This window comes from Anomaloglossus baeobatrachus, chromosome 4, assembly GCF_048569485.1.
Source record: "Anomaloglossus baeobatrachus isolate aAnoBae1 chromosome 4, aAnoBae1.hap1, whole genome shotgun sequence".
NCBI classification, from domain to species: Eukaryota; Metazoa; Chordata; class Amphibia; order Anura; family Aromobatidae; genus Anomaloglossus; species Anomaloglossus baeobatrachus.
Window position 1 is genome coordinate 293,094,840 of NC_134356.1, and position 17,660 is coordinate 293,112,499.

A 17,660-nucleotide genomic window follows, 5' to 3' on the forward strand; every position below is an offset into this window, starting at 1 on the left:
AGTCGGGGCATGTGTCCGAACCGCCCCTCCCCCACTCTGCAAAGCGCGTTTCAGACGCATGTGCCGGCAGAGCCATTCACTGTAATTGAGCACACTACGTTAGCGTGTGCTCTGTTTTGTGCCATTTTTGCACATATACGTTTTCTGCAGACGGACACACGAACGTAGTCGACTACATTTTGGTGTACGCCTGCAGAAAACGTATATGTGCAAAAATGGCACAAAACAGAGCACACGCTAACTTAGTATGCTCACAGTGAATGGCCCTGCCGGCGCATGCGTCCGAAACACGTTTTTCAGAGTGGGGGAGGGGCGGTTCGGACGGATGCCCTGACGGGACCTGAGAACGTAAGACAAAATGCAATGTGAAAGGAGCCTAAAACAATTCATTTACAAAATTCCAAAATTTTAATATATTATGAATAAAATGTAAACCTAGCTCAAAATAGGAACGTAGGCTTTAATTACACATCTGGTTAAAAATCGCACGTTTTGCAAATATAATCTAAACAGAAGAAAACAATTAAAAAGATTGTTGAAAGTTGAACTGTATTAAATATAAAGTGTGTAACAATGATACACAGAGGCCCGTGAGTCTTCTATCTTCTTTGAAGAAATCAAATTGATAATGGGAAAAAAAAAATAATATCTTCCTTAGAGGAAACAGAGGAATCAGATTGCAGGATATTAGTTCAACGATCCAATACTTTATTTCTTCTTTTTCTTCTTTTTGTCTGAATCCAACAGTTTCTGTTTCAGTTCCTCTGGGGGTGCGCCAAGCTTCTTGCCTTTAGCTTTCTTTACCTTTTCTTTAATGGCTTTCACATCAATTTTAGTGGAAGTCGCAACTAAAATATAAAACATACATTAGTTATTTGTACTCTCAAACTTTAGCGCATAATGCATAGGTCTCATCACAGCATGTGGGCAAAGCAGGTGGTCAGTCAGCAGGAGAGCGAATACACAAGAGTACACTGACTGAAAGGGCTGTGGGAGAGATACCACTATTTTCTCTTTGAAATCTCTTTTCCAATTCGACTATCATGCGTTTAAAATGAAATGTACTTGCAGATTATCACAATGTTCCACAAGTAAAGTTCAGACAGCTCTGAACAATTGCTCAGTATAATGAAGCTGCGGTGCTCGGAACTACTACAGGCCGGTTCCTGGATCCATGGATAAGGCAAAAAAAGACTTGTATCCGGCATCCACAAATAAAAAAAAATAAATTAAAAATCACACCATTATTGAATTGGTTTAAAACATAAAATCAAGTATAGACAAACCAATCTCCAGTCAAGACTCAGGGCTTTGCCCGAAACGCGTAGACTGGTTTGTCAATACTGTATCCTTGATTTTAAAGGGACTTGCCAGAAACACGTAGACTTTTTTGTCTATACTGTCCATGCTCGATTTTATTAGGTTTTCAACCAATTCAATACAGGTGTGATTTTTATTTGCGGATGACAGATACAAATCTTTAGATTATCACAATGCCTACAGGTAAATAGTATTTTGTTTTCTTTCACTATCAGGTTTGCCCTTAAACTCTTACTGACATCCACTGTACTAAGGCGCAAGTCAAGGGCAGGTCTATGGAGGGGGGCTCACGGTATGTGCCCACCATATGCCCTGCAGATAATGTCTGTTAACCTGTTACATATTAATGTTCAAATACAGAACTCTGTGGCACAGGAGAGTGTACCTGTTAATGCCCTTTTAAATCTCTAACAGTGGCTTTAACAGCATGTCAGCAATGAGGCAAGTCAATCAATACGCCCATCAGCTGCACTGCGATGTGATGTGATCAGGGGGCACTAATGGGTGACAAGTGGGGGTGGGTCTCTTATCACAAGCTCCTTTGCACCCATGCTTTTGGCTGGGCTTCCAAAAAAGATTTTGATTTTTGACATACACAGCAACACTATTATATTACGGCCCATACTACAAGTGATCAGATTATCGCAGGAGCAAGTCAGCTACAGAGACTACAAAAAACAGTAAAAGGGAAGAAAACATTTGACTGATCACCCCTTTTCTTTCCCATGAAAAATAAAGATTACTAAACTCAACATGTTTGCCATCGCTGCAGCCATAAAAGTTTTATCAAAATATAAAAATAATTAACCAGATTGGTAAACCCCGCAAAAAAAAAAAAAAAAAAAAAATCTCAAAAACGCCAATTTTTTTTTTTTTTTTTAAAGCAGTGATCAAAGTCATATTCATCTCAAAATGGTAGCAAGAAAAAAAAAAACAACTGTCTCGCCCAAAAAAATAAGCCCTCACACAGCTCCATTGTCAAAAAAATAAAAAGGTTATAGGTCTTGGAAAATTGCAGCACCTTTTTTGATATACAAATGTTCGATTTTAATTTCACTACTAAAATAATAAAAAACAAAATAAAAAAATTGGACAAGTCTTGGTATCTGTAATTATACTGGTGAGAACAAACATTTCCAAGTGATTTTTATCACACTGTAAAAGCAATTACCAAAATACAAAGCCAGAATTGGGTTTTATTGCAATTTCACCACACTTGGGAGTTATTTTCCCCATTTATGTGTCTATGTGGACAGAAAAATAGAAAAGATATGGCCCTTAAAAGAAAAGGTGTAAAAAACCCCACAAACGCAAAAACAGCAATGGGCCATGTCGGGAAGTGGTTAAATGGTTGTCGACACCTTTGGTGTCGCATAACTCAAACTGTCTGGTGTTCGGCCAAGTTCAATATTTGGGCAAAAAGGAAGGTCTTCCGACCTCTCAGGTGATGGCCCAGGCTTTCCACCTCCGCTGGACTCCGAGCAGGACCTGGATGTTTTGGCGCATGACGAGTAGCCCGCTAGAAATGGTGAGTCAAGCAGTAAGGCTACGGACAGCCCTCTTCTCTCCGTGCACGCAGGTCTCCTTTAAGACATTTGGAGCGGATCCTTGATGTGCTCAGGGGACATCCAGAGTTCGCCGAGTTACCGCGTAATCACAGACAACTACCAGACACGACGTTTACCAGCGGTAAGCCATGTCATTGTCATTATTCCCTTCTCCAAAGGGGTTTCGGAGAGAATGGGCATGCTACACTGGAGTCGCTGATTGATCACAGACATCTACCAGACACGGCGTTTACCAGCGGTAAGTCGTGTTATTGTCATTATCATTCCCCCAAAGGGCTCTGGAGAGAGGGGGCAGTCCACCTTGCAGAGACGAAGGTGGCAGGCCCCTACGGTTTTCAGTGGACATCCAGTTCGCCGTGTGACTGCGTTTTCACGGATAATCCCCGGACACGATTTTTACCAGTGGTAAGTCCTTTTATTTGTCATTAACCCTTCTCGAAAGGGGCTCGGAAAGGAAGGGGCACGCTACCCTGTAGTCGACCCGCCTGTGTCCCTCCGGGCTTCTCGTCCCTAACGTGACGCCCCTCAGGGACTCAGCGGACACCATACGCAGCGGACCACGTTCCACCTATGCTGTCCCAGGACTGGTTATCATCTCCAGTGAGTACCCTGTCTTCACAAGCCTGGGGTCTGCCTGCTGCTCGGCCTGAGCCTCTACCATCAGTGTGTCCACCCGTCGAGACCTCTGACTCCGGGATCAGGAACGTAGATTCGACATCTAGGTAGTCGCTGACTTCCCTTCCGACTTTAGGGAACGCCCCTCTGGAGATAGGCGAGTCCAGTGGCCCCCCTAGGCTACGTCAGGGTAGAGTACATCTCTCCCCTAGACTACGTAACGGAAGAGTACATACCTTTCCCTGCATCGGCCCAGATGCATCAGGATCGTCCCCTCACGCTAGGTCCCAGCCCGTTCACGCCGCACCCGTCAGGGAGCCTCTATCCCTCCAACAGCCCCTCCGCCTTGCGTGGCAGTGGACCGTTCCAGTTTTTCTAAGAGCGCTTGCAGGGATCACTGTCCCTGCGCATCCTACTCTACAGAGCTGCTAGGTTCTCTACGCCCAGGTACGACCGGGAGGCCCAGTGTTCTCCCTTCAAGGATCCTCGCTGTGAGGTTTAGACCGTCATCTTCACTTTTTCGCTACTAGGGTAGCTGAGATACCAGAAGGAGTCCTCCCAGAACCCGGCCCGGTCCATCATCCCTTAGGCACGGTTTTCGAGCCCGTTCAAGGGTAGCTACTGTTAAAAAAGTGGCAGTTTTGCAAGCAGTGACCTTATGTCCTTGGCTAAGCTGAATACACAAATTACAGATCCCACACTAAAGGGGGCTTTACACGCTACGATATCGTTAATGTTTTGTCGTCGGGGTCAAGTTGTTAGTGACGCACATCCGGCGTCATTAACGATATCGCAGCGTGTGACACTGACCAACGACCTTAAAAATGGTGAAAATCGTTCACCATGGAGAGGTCGTCCCAAACTCAAAAAATCGGTAAGGGTTGTTTATCCAGGTGGTTCATCGCTCATGCGGAAGCACACATCGCTGTGTGTGACACCGCAGGAGCGAGGAACGTCTCCTTACCTGCCGCCGGCCACAATGCGGAAGGAAGGAGGTGGGCGGGATGTTACGTCCTGCTCATCTCCGCCCCTCCGCTTTGATTGGCCGGCCGCTTAGTGACGTTGCGGTGACGTCGCTGTGATGCCGAACGTCCCTCCCCCTTGAAGGAGGGATTGTTCGGCAGTCACAGCGACGACGACGACGACCAGGTATGTGTGACGCTGCCGTAGCGATAATGTTCGCTACGGCAGCGATCACAAACAATCGCATGCGCGATGGTGCCGGGTACTTACACGCTCGCTATCGCTACAAATTGCTAGCGATATCGCTACCGAGTAAAGCCCCCTTTAGTCTTTGCTCAAGTGACTATTTTCACTCATAGTGCTCCAGTCATAGGCTATGTCCGCACTTTGTGTCGTCCTACTTCCAGTTCAAAATGCACACTCTGGCAGTAATTGATTTTGCCAAAGTTGCTTTTGACCACAAAATACCGTTAAAAACGCATGCGTATTTACCGCATTTTTAGCGCTTGTTACATGCTTTTCCATTGCGTTTTGACAGATGCGTTTTGAACATAAAGACACTGCTAAATAAAGTTAGAACAGTCAATGAAAAAAGGAAAAAAAAGAACTCATTTATTGAAATAACGAAAATAGTTATATTTCATATAATTATAGCGGTTTTATACTATTTAGCGGTAAAATAGCAATAATTTTATATTTATCATTAAATTTAATTGTCGGACTATGTGTGTAAAGGGACATATTATTCCATTATTTTAATGTGTGAAAAGCATGTGTTTATGTAGTCCAAGACGCAGTGTTTCTGCAGCTAAAAAGCAGGTAAAACGCTAGAATTTTGATGTTGCTTGCTTTTTACAACTTCTCATTGACTTCAATGGTAGCAAAACGCTGCAGAAATGGCAAAAACAATTGACATGCTGCTTCTTTGAACGCATGGTTTTTGCCACAAATTATGCAAATTAAACGCAGCGTTTTGAAACGCAAAGTGTGGACAGGAAATGCACATTTTCCATAGACTATTATGGAAAAGCAAAACGCATGTCATTTGGCATGAAAACGCTGCAGCTCAAAATGCTATGGAAAAGCAGGTGAAAACGCAAAGTGCGCACATAGTCAGACAAAACGGGCTTCACACAAACAGCACTTGGACTAATGTTATTCAGTTGAGCTGTTCACATACTGGTCTCTGTGTTTCAGATAAGATTTGCCTAATATTTTGGGTGCACAAAAAAACAAAAAAAAAAAAAAAACAACCCAAACAACTTATCCCATAAAGATCAACTGTATAGCATCTCATTTTTAAGGATACAATGCTATTATTAACATAGGAAACTATATTTGGTCTTGTAAGTTTAGTCACTGCTAACGTATAAAAATGAACACCATACAGATAATGTAGACGTGTCCTACCCATCTGGCAGGACAGGGCAGAATAAACACTGGACACGAACATACGTTGGGTACACTGCACGTGCTAGATACTACTCATCTGTCCAGCACTGATTTGAAAATAGGCGGCAAACGTGCAGTACCAGCCGCGACCACTATACAGTAGACGGACCTGTGTAGCTCTGTAATTGTGAAGTACCAGACGCCAACGAAACCAGCTGATCGGCGGGGGCACCCCTACTGATCAGACATGGAGTTATCCTTAAGATAAGTCAATGTTAAACTAGTGGCAACCTTTTTAAACTGTTCACACAAATAAAACATGTTAGTAAATGCAAAAGACAACAGCATAATAAACAGAGGCCACATAACGTCCATTACCTTGCTTTGGTTCTTTAAAAGGTTTCTCCTCAGGAGGGATAAATGCTTTGTTTCGCTCTTCTTGCTTCTTTGAAACCGCTTCAGCTTGTTTGACCTGCAAAGAAAACAAACAAAAGACTGAGCAAAATCTCTGTATGGCTTGGAAAAGCCTGCAGAAAGCACTGATCGTTACACATACCTTTACATCTTGCAGTTTCTTTTTTCTTATCTCACTTTTTCTTAAGAAGTATTCTCCACTTTCGATTTCCTTGTCAATCTGTAAGCAGATAAAAATCTTTATTAATACAATAAAAATCAATAAAAACGCTCTTAATTTGTCTCGTTAGATGCAGCAACTCGCTGCATCACCACATCAGAGAGAACAATGATGCTTGTTTTTAAGAGGGCAGATGCTCTCTCGTAGCAGACATTTATCTTGTATGGTTTAATAAAGCAATCCCTAGTTAATCCTCATGCACCAGGCAGAACCATCCTGTTACACACATTTGTTAGTTTAGTTTGACACATCCGGCTTTTCGCCGGATTCGGCGCACTCCAGTACAGTGTATACAGTACAATGGCATCGCGACAACTTCTGGGTCACATGCTCCGGTCCCATGATTGCATGTGACCGAAGCGTGTTGCGCTGCCATTGTACTGTATACACTGTACTGGAGTGCGCCGAATCTGGCAAACCGGTGAAAAACCGGCTGTGTGAAACTAGCCTAAGATAAGAGCTTACACAGGCGACAGAGTTTCCCTTTAATTAATGCATTTTCTGACAACTGCTTACGAGGCTCAGTGTTGTACCTTGCTCTCTGGCTGTGGTGGAGGAAATGGTGTATATTCTTTCTTGATCCTTTTTTTCTTCGGTTCTTTCCTCTTGCTCACATTCTTGTGCTTGAACTTAGGCAGAAACCGATCCCAGCTTTTAGCTCTCAATTCTGGGTCTTTAGCTAATTCTCGTTTGATCATTAAAGCCTAAAAAGACATGACAAGATGAATTATCTTGGCAGAAGAAAAACCAAGGCAAATTGTTTCTGTGTTAAAGGAGTTGTCATATTTCATATTTTTAACCCAAAAGGTTTAGCGATATATAAAAGAAACTTCTATATACCCTTCCTTGGTCCAACTTGGTTTCACCTACTGATCCAGTCTTTGTTGGCAGGCTGAAGCAGGGACAGCACTTCGACAAAGCTGCAGCCAGTCACTGAGCTCAGCAATGGTAGGTGGAACGAGCTGCTGAGATCAACGATTGGCTGAAGATGTGACATCCTATTGCTGATCTCAGCAGCTCCTCATAGCACCTGCCATCACTGACCTAAGTGATGGCCGCAGCGTTATTGACATGACGTCATTCCTTCAGCCTAGCAACAAAAAGGTCAAAACAGCAGCAGAGAGGCATTGTTAGACCGGGGAAGAATGAGTAAAAGGTAGATATTATATGTCCAAGTCAATGAGATAATGTTTGAAACCGGACAACCTTTACCAGATACATAGCAATTAAGACCTAGTTCAATGTGACCAAGCTTACCATTCAAAATTGTAACAGACGTAACTGCTAAATTACTTCAAGCTCCTGTTGCATATTTAGTGTAAAGAACATTTGTTTCAATATCTCAACCATATTAAAAGGAAACCTGTCATCAGGGGTTGCTGCAATAGTTACACTTAGGGATTTTGCACAGTTTTATACTTGGAGGAAATTGTACATTAGGACATAATACCTTAATATTTGAACAATGTCCTTTTAGTATGTGACAAATTTTAATTAAAATCACTATGTATTAGGCTATGTGCCCACGGGGACATTGTCCTGCGGATATATCCGCAAGACATTCCGTAGGTGCTCCCAGAAATCCGCAACAGAACTTTCTGTTTCAATGCTGCGGATGCACAGCGGAATATCGTGCGGATATGGTGCGGTATTCTGTATTGAGGATACAGTACCATGGCTTCGGCACTGCATCCTCAATGCAGAACAAGTGCTGCAGTGATCGGGGTGCTCATACTTACCTCCATCATGCAGCACCTCGCTTTCCGGCGGCCGGGTCACTGTCAGGCAGCGTCTGGTTCACTGTGCTGGAGGTGGGCGGGCCTGAACTAGCTCCGGCTGTCACATGACCGGAGCTCGTGCAGGTCCCGCCCACCTCTTCCTTCATGTACCTGGCTGGATCCACCGCGCTGCTGTACACTGGACGGAGAAGTGACTCGGGTCTCTATCAAGGCAGGTAAGTATATGGGACCCTGCGGAGAAATCCGCAACAATAATTGACATGCTGCAGATTTTTCCGCAGGAAAATCCGCACGATTTCCGCTGCGGAAAAATCCGCAGCGTGGGCACAGCATTTCCCAAATGCCATAGAAATGGCTGGGGAGTAGCTGTGCTGCAGATTTCTGGAAAATCCGCGGATTTTCCGCAGCGTGGGCACATAGCCTTAGGCTGTAATTATATAGCAATGACATAATGAATCTTATCAACTTATATATAAGCAATATCTATTTCTAAGTTTGATATGTACTAGATGCACTAGGCACTTTTTTTTTTTTACATAGAGATATTTCTCAAATACGTTTGGTACATTGTATATTATTGACATTGTCTATTGGTCTATCTTTGTCCTTATATCTGTACTAGAAATGGGCCTGATGCCATCACATCGGGAGTGTGGTGAAATGACCAGCTGTCTATGCTTAGTGGTGCTGACAGGAGCAGTGGACATGTGCCACACAGTTTGCGCTTTCCAACACATCTGTTGTATGTCATCCCTCCGCATTTGTGTACTGTACGTGTTGCGTTATTTGATTTCTTTCACCCCCTGTGCACTGTCTCTTCCTTGATGCGTGTTGTATATTGGTATCTGGTGTTGTATTTCTTGATTGAGCTGTGCAGTGTATACGTGTCTGTGTACATGTGTGTGTGTGTACATGGCTGTACGCTGTGTGTACGTGTCAACGTACGTGTCAACTGTGTACATGTGTGTGTACATCAGTCATGTGCATTTGCACTTTGCTATAGTAATATTATGACCCATCTAGGTTTCCCGTTATTCACGTGGTACACTTTGAGTTAATGTAGGCTAATACTCACATCTATACCATTTATCAGGGTTCCTGACTTGTATTGTACCCCCATAACTATTTGGTGTTTATTTATGACTTGGGCCAAACTCCTTTTTGCATGGTTGAGGTTTTCTCATTTTTTGAATCCCTTATCTTGAGGCTTTAAATCCTCTATTTAAATATTATCTTATGAGAAAACAGTTTACATCTTATTAACATCTGGCGACATTGTGGTTTCATTGCCATATTGTTGCAAAATAATTTTCCGCCATTTTGAGTGTGTATCCATTTTTTAACACACTTGGAACTCTTTTAGACTTACATTGGTCAGTAATTTTACTGAACCATGCGATGGAGTTTGATTCATGTCTTTATGTTTCCTACATCATATTGTAATCATCTTCCCTACTTAGGGTAAACTACCTCTCCCACGGCTATTTGACATTAATAGGAAACTCCGATACCACCAATTGATTATACACCGTGTACCCCCCTAATGTTTTGATATCTTGGTAGTATTTTAAGTGTGATTTGGTGCTGTTTTTTGCGTGTGATCTTTATTAATAAAGTTCTTGTATTTGCACATATACTCGTATTTCTCCTTTGTCCTGATTGAATTTTAGTGCAGACATGCTGTCAGTACATTTATGCTGGCAGCGTGTCCACCTGATGGCTCATTTATTGGGAATTTTTCTCATAACATGTGTGTTTACATGGCTGTATGCTGTGTGTGTGTGTGTGTGTGTGTCTGTGTGTGTGTGTGTGTGTGTGTGTGGCTGTGTGTGTGTGGCTGTGTGTGTGTGGCTGTGTGTGTGTGGCTGTGTGTGTGTGGCTGTGTGTGTGTGGCTGTGTGTGTGTGGCTGTGTGTGTGTGGCTGTGTGTACACAAGTCATCTGTGTACATGTGCGTGTACATGGCTGTACGTTATGTGCACGTGTCATCTGTGTATGTGTGTATTCTCTGTTTCCTCCCCCCCGGAGAAAACACGGGTCTTTTAAATAAAAAACATTTTCTATATTTACCTGTATCCAACAGTGTCTTCAGCTCTGCTGTCTTCCACTCATTCTATCCACTGTACCGAAGATCTGGAAGCAGGAGCAGCGCTGGGGACTTTAATGCCGGGGACAGGTGAGTATCCAGGTAGGTGTGTGTGTGTGTGTGTGTGTGTGTTCATTGTATACATGCATTGCGTGTGTGGGAAGAGGATAGATGCTAGAGAGTGTACAGACTGCTGACCGGCATGACGTAACTTGTCATATGATGGGGCGTGTACAAAGTGCAGCCTGATGTTGCCAGCCCAACCTTTCCAGACAGAAAAACAATGTTTGTTCTAAGTCCACATGGGCTACTTGCGCACACGCAGTTCGAACTGCGCCTGCACAACTGCCAGTGCCGCGGTGCATGCCGGAATGGGGTGAGAGAGAACTGGCAATTATGTATGTAGATTACCGCATATCTTTAATTGTTGTGAATTTTATTAATATAATTTGATATTTTGGCCCATATACTCAAATTCTGCAGTGTTTCAGAGAAACCACACTTTGAAAAGCTGGCTGAAGCTATGTATTGGCTGACTAGTCCAAGGCAAGCATCCTGGCTGACATTTCCTTTCTCCAATCCCTTTGACTGACAGGTGCTTCCCTATCTGTAAAAGTGGAGACCAGTCAGTCGAAACTAGGAAGATGGGGAGGACACAGCTGTGGAATCAGCCAGGGTATTATTCCAGCTGTCCCATTAAATGGAACACTAAATCCTAAGGCCGGCTTTGCACACTACTACATCGCAGGTGCGATGTCGGTGGGGTCAAATCGAAAGTGACGCACATCCGGCGTCACTTGCGATGTCGTAGTGTGAAAAACCTTTTTGATACGATGAACGAGCGCAAAAGCATCATTTTCGTATCATCGGTGTAGTCTCTGACACTTCCATAATGCCGGTGCACCGACTGTATAGGGTTGTTCCTCGTTCCTGCGGCAGCACACATCGCTGTGTGTAAAGCCGCAGGAGCGAGGAACATCACCTTACCTGCGTCCCGTCTGCTAGGAGAAGGAAGGAGGTGGGCGGGATGTTTACATCCTGCTCATCTCCGCCCCTCCGTTGCTATTGGCCGCCTGCCGTGTGACGTCGCTGTGACGCCGCATGGCCCGCCCCCTTAGGAAGGAGGCGGTTCGCCAGCCAGTGCGACGTCGCAGGACAGGTGAGTGCATGTGAAGCTGCCATAGCAATAATGTTCGCTACGGCAGCTATCACAAGATATCGCACGTACGACGGGGGCGGGGACTATCACACTCGACATCGCAGCATCGGCTTGCGATGTCGTAATGTGCAAAGCCGGCCTAAGATTCGTGCTTCCATTTTCAATGTGGTGGAATAAAATCATCTGCTTCTGTTATCAGCCACTTCAATATGGGAACAGACTAAAGGTACCGTCACACTAAGCAACTTACCAGCGATCCCAACAACGATAGGGATCGCTGGTAAGTTGCTAGGAGGTTGCTGGTGAGCTGTCACACTGCGACGCTCCAGCGATCCCACCAGCAACCTGACCTGGCAGGGATCGCTGGAGCGTGGCTACACGAGTTGCTGGTGAGCTCACCAGCAACCAGTGACAAGCCCCCAGCGCGGCGTGGAAGATGCTGCGCTTGGTAACTAAGGTAAATATCGGTAACCAACCCGATATTTACCTTGGTTACCACCGCACGGAGCTACACGTGCAGAGAGCAGGGAGCAGCGCACACTGAGCGCTGGCTCCCTGCTCTCCTAGCTACAGCACACATCGGGTTAAATTACCAGATGTGTGCTGCAGCTAAATGTGCACAGAGCAGGGAGCAGCGCACAATGCTTAGCGCTGGCTCCCTGCTTTCCTAGCTACAGCACACATCAGGTTAATTACCAGATGTGTGCTGCAGCTAAATGTGCACAGAGCAGGGAGCAGCGCACAATGCTTAGCGCTGGCTCCCTGCTTTCCTAGCTACAGCACACATCAGGTTAATTACCAGATGTGTGCTGCAGCTACATGTGCACAGAGCAGGGAGCAGCGCACAATGCTTAGCGCTGGCTCCCTGCTCTCCTACTTACAGCACACATCAGGTTAATTAACCCGATGTGTCCTGCAGCTAGCTACATGTGCACAGAGCAGGAGCCGGCAGCACAGGCAGTGAGAGCGGCGGAGGCTGGTATCGAAGGTAAATATCGGGTAACCAAGGACAGGGCTTCTTGGTTACCCGATGTTTACATTGGTTACCAGCCTCTGCAGAAGCCGGCTCCTGCTGCCTGCACATTTAGTTGTTGCTGTCTCGCTGTCACACACAGCGATCTGTGCTTCACAGCGGGAGAGCAACAACTAAAAAATGGCCCATGACATTCAGCAACAACCAACGACCTCACAGCAGGGGCCAGGTTGTTGCTGGATGTCACACACAGCAACATCGCTAGCAACATCGCTGCAACGTCACAAAAGTTGTTCGTTAGCAGCGATGTTGCTAGCGATGTTGGTTAGTGTGACGGGGCCTTTACAGTACAGATATCTAAAAAGGGATTAATGACAGCTTAAAAAAGGAAAATGCTAAATAGAGGTGAGCAAATCAATTTGAATTCAATTAGAAATTTGCAGAACACAGCGAATTTGAACAATTTGCGATTTTGTGAGAATTACCAAAAATGGCTGTCGTATTTTACATTTAGCAGAAGATTGCATCAACCAGAAACGGCTCACATGACCTCTGTTATGGGTGAACATCCCCATAATGTCCTATATTCATCACATCATTTGGCAAAGCGCAGCCAATTAAGAGGGACTATAGTAGCCTTCATAAAACACTGAAGGCAGCAGACATTTTGGGGTGAACCGGCAAACAGAGAACGTCACAACTCACAGCTTACCAATAGACACCCAGAGCCATAAAACTGAAGAAACATTACAGTGTAGACCGCACAGCAGTGAAAAACAGTTATCCAAGTCTAGCCTTATACACTACCAATCAAAAGTTAGGAAAGACCGGCTTATGCATTGGTTTTCCTTGTTATTTGTATGTGCACATTGTAGCTTAAAATTGAAGGCAGAAAAGCCACAAGGGTAAACATATGGAAGCAAGGAGTAAATAAGTGACAAGAAAAAAAAAAAAAAAAAAAAAAAAGACGTCTGAGAGGAGATCTCATTTATTTGTATAAATACATGTGCGGTCAATATAAATTACATATTCCTTCCAAAGACAATACTAAGGACCAGGGGGCACTCACTGCGAGTGGATGAAAAGCGATTCAGACAGCTAAATAGGAAAGGGTTCTTTACAGTTAGAGCAGTCAGACTGTGGAATGCCCTACCACAAGAGGTAGTAATGGCAGATACTATAACAGCTTTTAAAAAAGGGCTGGATGATTTCCTCAGTACACACAACATTGTTTGTTATAAATGACTTCGTGACTAAATGTAGAACTGGTGGAGGAAGGTTAAACTAGATGGACCTAGGTCTTTTTTCAACCTAAGTAACAAACCTGTGTGGTAAACCTTCGATTGCTTAAAGTAACCCCTATTACTAGGAGGTTTTCAAACTCTTGAAATTCTCTAAAACAGCTTCATCAGGTAGCCATCTGCACTGGCTTTCCAATAATTTTGAAGGAGCTTCTTGAGGTGCTTAGCATTTGTTGCTTACTTTGCCTTTAATCTGTGGGTCCAACTCATCCCAAACTATCTCACTTCGTGATTGAAGCCAGGTAACTATGGGGGCCATCTCATCTGGTACAGATCTCTGTACCTCTTCCCTCTTGTTAACATAGCCCTTACATAGCCTGGAGTTGGGTTTTAGGTCTATGTCCTGTTGTCACACACATTATTTTACCACTAAGTGCAAACAACAGATGAGATGGTATGTTGTTGCAGAACACTGTGGTAGTAATGTTGGGCAAGTGTGCCTTGAATCTGGAAGAATACTTTAAAAAAAAAAAAAAAAAAAAAGCGTCAACAGCAAAGCACCTCACACCATCCCAAGTACGCCTGCAAACTTCATTGTGGGGGCGGGACAAATGTTAATGTCATCCACTCATCTTTTCCACTTCTCACAAAGACATGACAGTTGGTACCAAAATTTTGACTTATGAGACCACTGTACAGATTTTCAATCTTTTAACATCCACTCATAGTGTTCCTTTTCCCAAACATGTCTTCTTTGTGTTTGTGGTCTTCAGTAGTTCCTTGCATCCATTCGACCATAAAGGCCCGATTCATGATGTCTTCTCCAGACAGGCAATGTTGAGATGTTTTTTCCACTTTATGTCTGTGTATCATTACTGAGGGCTGATATCTGAAGTGCTCTCAAATTGGAGTTTCGGAGGCTTGGTAACTGATGAACGTATCCTCTACAGCTAAGGTAATTCTTAGTTTTACTTTACTGGGGTGGTCCTCAGAGCCAATTTCATCATAAAGAATAATAGTTTTCATAACTGCAAACAAGGAGATCTAGGTGCTTGCAATTTTCCACATTGCCTGACCATCATGCCTTAAAATCACAATGGCTTGTCATTTCTCATTACTTAGCTGATTAGTTCTTTGCATATTCGTATTTAAAAATGTGGAACTGTGCTCAAAACTGTACAGAGTTGTGAACAAACACGCCTTCTGCAAAACAAACTTTACACTTTTTGAAAATCCACAAATGTACTTTTGACGAGGCGGACATGTTCATTGGAAGCCATTCTAGGTGCCTGATGTAGCTGCTTGTGAGCATGCCAAGGTAGAAAACAAATGATATAGAAGTTAAAGAGGGTAGTTTGAGGAATCCAAGGTTTAACAAATTATGGGTTCTTTCACAGATATTTTTTTCTCTTTGTTTCCATGTATGATCTTTGTAAATTCAAGCTGAAGGCAGAAAAGGTACAAATGTGCACAATACAAGAAGAACAAGAAAAACACTGCACAAACTGGTGTCCAAACTTTTGACTAGTACAGTAGGTTGAGGTCACTGACATTAGTAATGCTGTATTTGCATTAAAAAAATTTAATGAAGTTGGGATACAGTCCTAGGAGACCTCAGTTATTTAACACCTTCACGACCTGACGGATCCGTCATGGTGCCCTGGTACTATCTATCCATCATGGCGAAATCGCGGCACCGGAGCCCCGGTGACTGATCGGTTCACACAAACCGCAGATTCGGGAAGGAGGGGACCTGTGCCTGACCTCAGGAGGGGTGGTGCCTCCTCCCCGAACCTACGGAGGAGGTGAACGCCGCTCAGCCAATCACAGCCACTGTAATGTTTCAAAAGTGGCTAAAACATTGAAATCCAGCCATGGTCAGTGCAGCTATAGCACTGACCATTGGCTGGAGTTGGGTGACCTCAGCTGGATCACCCTCCCCCAGGTCCAGCAGCTCTAATTGCTGAGCCCGGCCTTGTGGCCGATCTCTCCAGTCACCGTGGACCTGTTGCCGGTGACCGCCCCACTCAGCTTCACTTCTTGGTCCTGGAGCACGCCACTACAGTGTGTATACAGTACAATGGCAGGGCGACAAGCTCTGGTCCCATGCTGTTATGTGACTGGAGCATGGGACCCGGAAGTGGTCGCGCTGCCATTGTACTGTATCAAATCGGCGAAAAGCCTCCCGATCTGCCACCGCCCTCCTCCATCTGCCACCGCTCTCCGTGATGTGCTGCCCGCCCCCTCCCCTCCGTGCTGTGCTGCCCGCCCCCTCCCCTCCGTGCTGTGCTGCCCGCCCCCTCCCCTCCGTGCTGCCCGCCCCTCCCCCTCACCCCCGTGCTGTGCTGCCCGCTCCCACCACCTGTCACCCCCGTGCTGTGCTCAACGCTCCCCCCCACCTGTCACCCCCGTGATGTGTGCTCACTCCCCTGTCACCCCCGTGATGTGTGCCCCGTCCCGTCAACCCCGTGATGTGTGCTCCCTCCCGTCAACCCCGTGATGTGTGCTCCCTCCCCTGTCACCCCCGTGATGTGTGCTCCCTCCCCTGTCACCCCCATGATGTGTGCTCCCTCCCCTGTCACCCCCGTGATGTGTGCTCCCTCCCGTCACCCCCGTGATGTGTGCTCCCTCACCTGTCACCCCCGTGATGTGTGCTCCCTCACCTGTCACTCCCGTGATGTGTGCTCCCTCCCCTGTCACCCCCGTGATCTGTGCTCTGCTCACCTGCCATCCCTCACCCACCTCTCACCCTCCCTGATCTGCTGCCTCCTTCATCTCCTGTGATCCTGCTGCCTAGATCCATCCTGTAAGGTAACTATCCCCAATCTCACCTCCCACTCCCCTTTCCCCCCCCCGTCGTGCCCCCCCCCATTTCCCACTTCCCCCACCATCCTCCGCCGCTCCTGCATCCACTGCGCCCTCTCCCATCCGCTGCCACCCTATCCCAGCTGCCGCCGTCTCACATTCACAGATGCTCCCTTTATATGTCGCTGCCCCATCTGATACCCTTGTGAAAAAAAAGCTAGCTGGTTGAAGTAACAATTTTGTGGTAAAACAAAAAATAATTATTTTCACGGCTCAACTTCATTAACTTTTGTGAAGCCCCCAGAGGTTCAAAGTGCTCAATAAACATCTAGATAAATTCCATGTGTGGTCTAGTTTCCAAAATGGGGTCACATGTGGGGGAACTCCACTGTTTCGGCACCTGAGGGGGTCTCCAAACGCAACATGGTGCGGCTAACGATTCCAGATAATTTTCTGTTCAAAGAAGGGAATTTTGTTTACTTACCGTAAATTCCTTTTCTTCTAGCTCTAATTGGGAGACCCAGACAATTGGGTGTATAGGCTATGCCTCCGGAGGCCGCACAAAGTATTACACTTAAAAGTGTTAAGCCCCTCCCCTTCTGCCTATACACCCCCCGTGCTCCCACGGGCTCCTCAGTTTTGGTGCAAAAGCAAGGAGGAAAAAGAATTATAAACTGGTTTAAAGTAACTTCAATCCGAAGGAAAATCGGAGAACTGAAACCATTCAACATGAACAACATGTGTACACAAAAAAACAGGGGCGGGTGCTGGGTCTCCCAATTAGAGCTAGAAGAAAAGGAATTTACGGTAAGTAAACAAAATTCCCTTCTTCTTTGTCGCTCTATTGGGAGACCCAGACAATTGGGACGTCCAAAAGCAGTCCCTGGATGGGTAAAATAATACCTCGTAAGAGAGCCGTAAAACGGCCCTTTCCTACAGGTAGGCAACCGCCGCCTGAAGGACTCGTCTACCTAGGCTGGCATCCGCCGAAGCATAGGTATGCACCTGATAGTGTTTCGTGAAAGTGTGCAGGCTCGACCAGGTAGCCGCCTGACACACCTGCTGAGCCGCAGCCTGGTGCCTCAAAGCCCAGGACGCGCCCACGGCTCTGGTAGAATGGGCCCTCAGCCCTGATGGAACCGGAAGCCCAGCCGAACGGTAAGCTT

The 17,660-nt window shown here is 45.5% G+C and overlaps 1 protein-coding gene across 1 annotated transcript in view; it reads right to left on the reverse strand.

Annotated features, from left to right (window-relative positions):
- Nucleotides 1-309: 309 nt before the first annotated feature.
- The window catches only part of KRR1 (KRR1 small subunit processome component), a 61,747-nt gene continuing 44,396 nt past the window's right edge, over nucleotides 310-17,660 (reverse strand). The window contains 4 exon segments of the mRNA XM_075342478.1: nucleotides 310-848; nucleotides 6,237-6,330; nucleotides 6,415-6,492; nucleotides 7,026-7,196. Coding sequence (XP_075198593.1) covers nucleotides 709-848; nucleotides 6,237-6,330; nucleotides 6,415-6,492; nucleotides 7,026-7,196 — 483 coding nt within the window. The 3' untranslated portion in view covers nucleotides 310-708.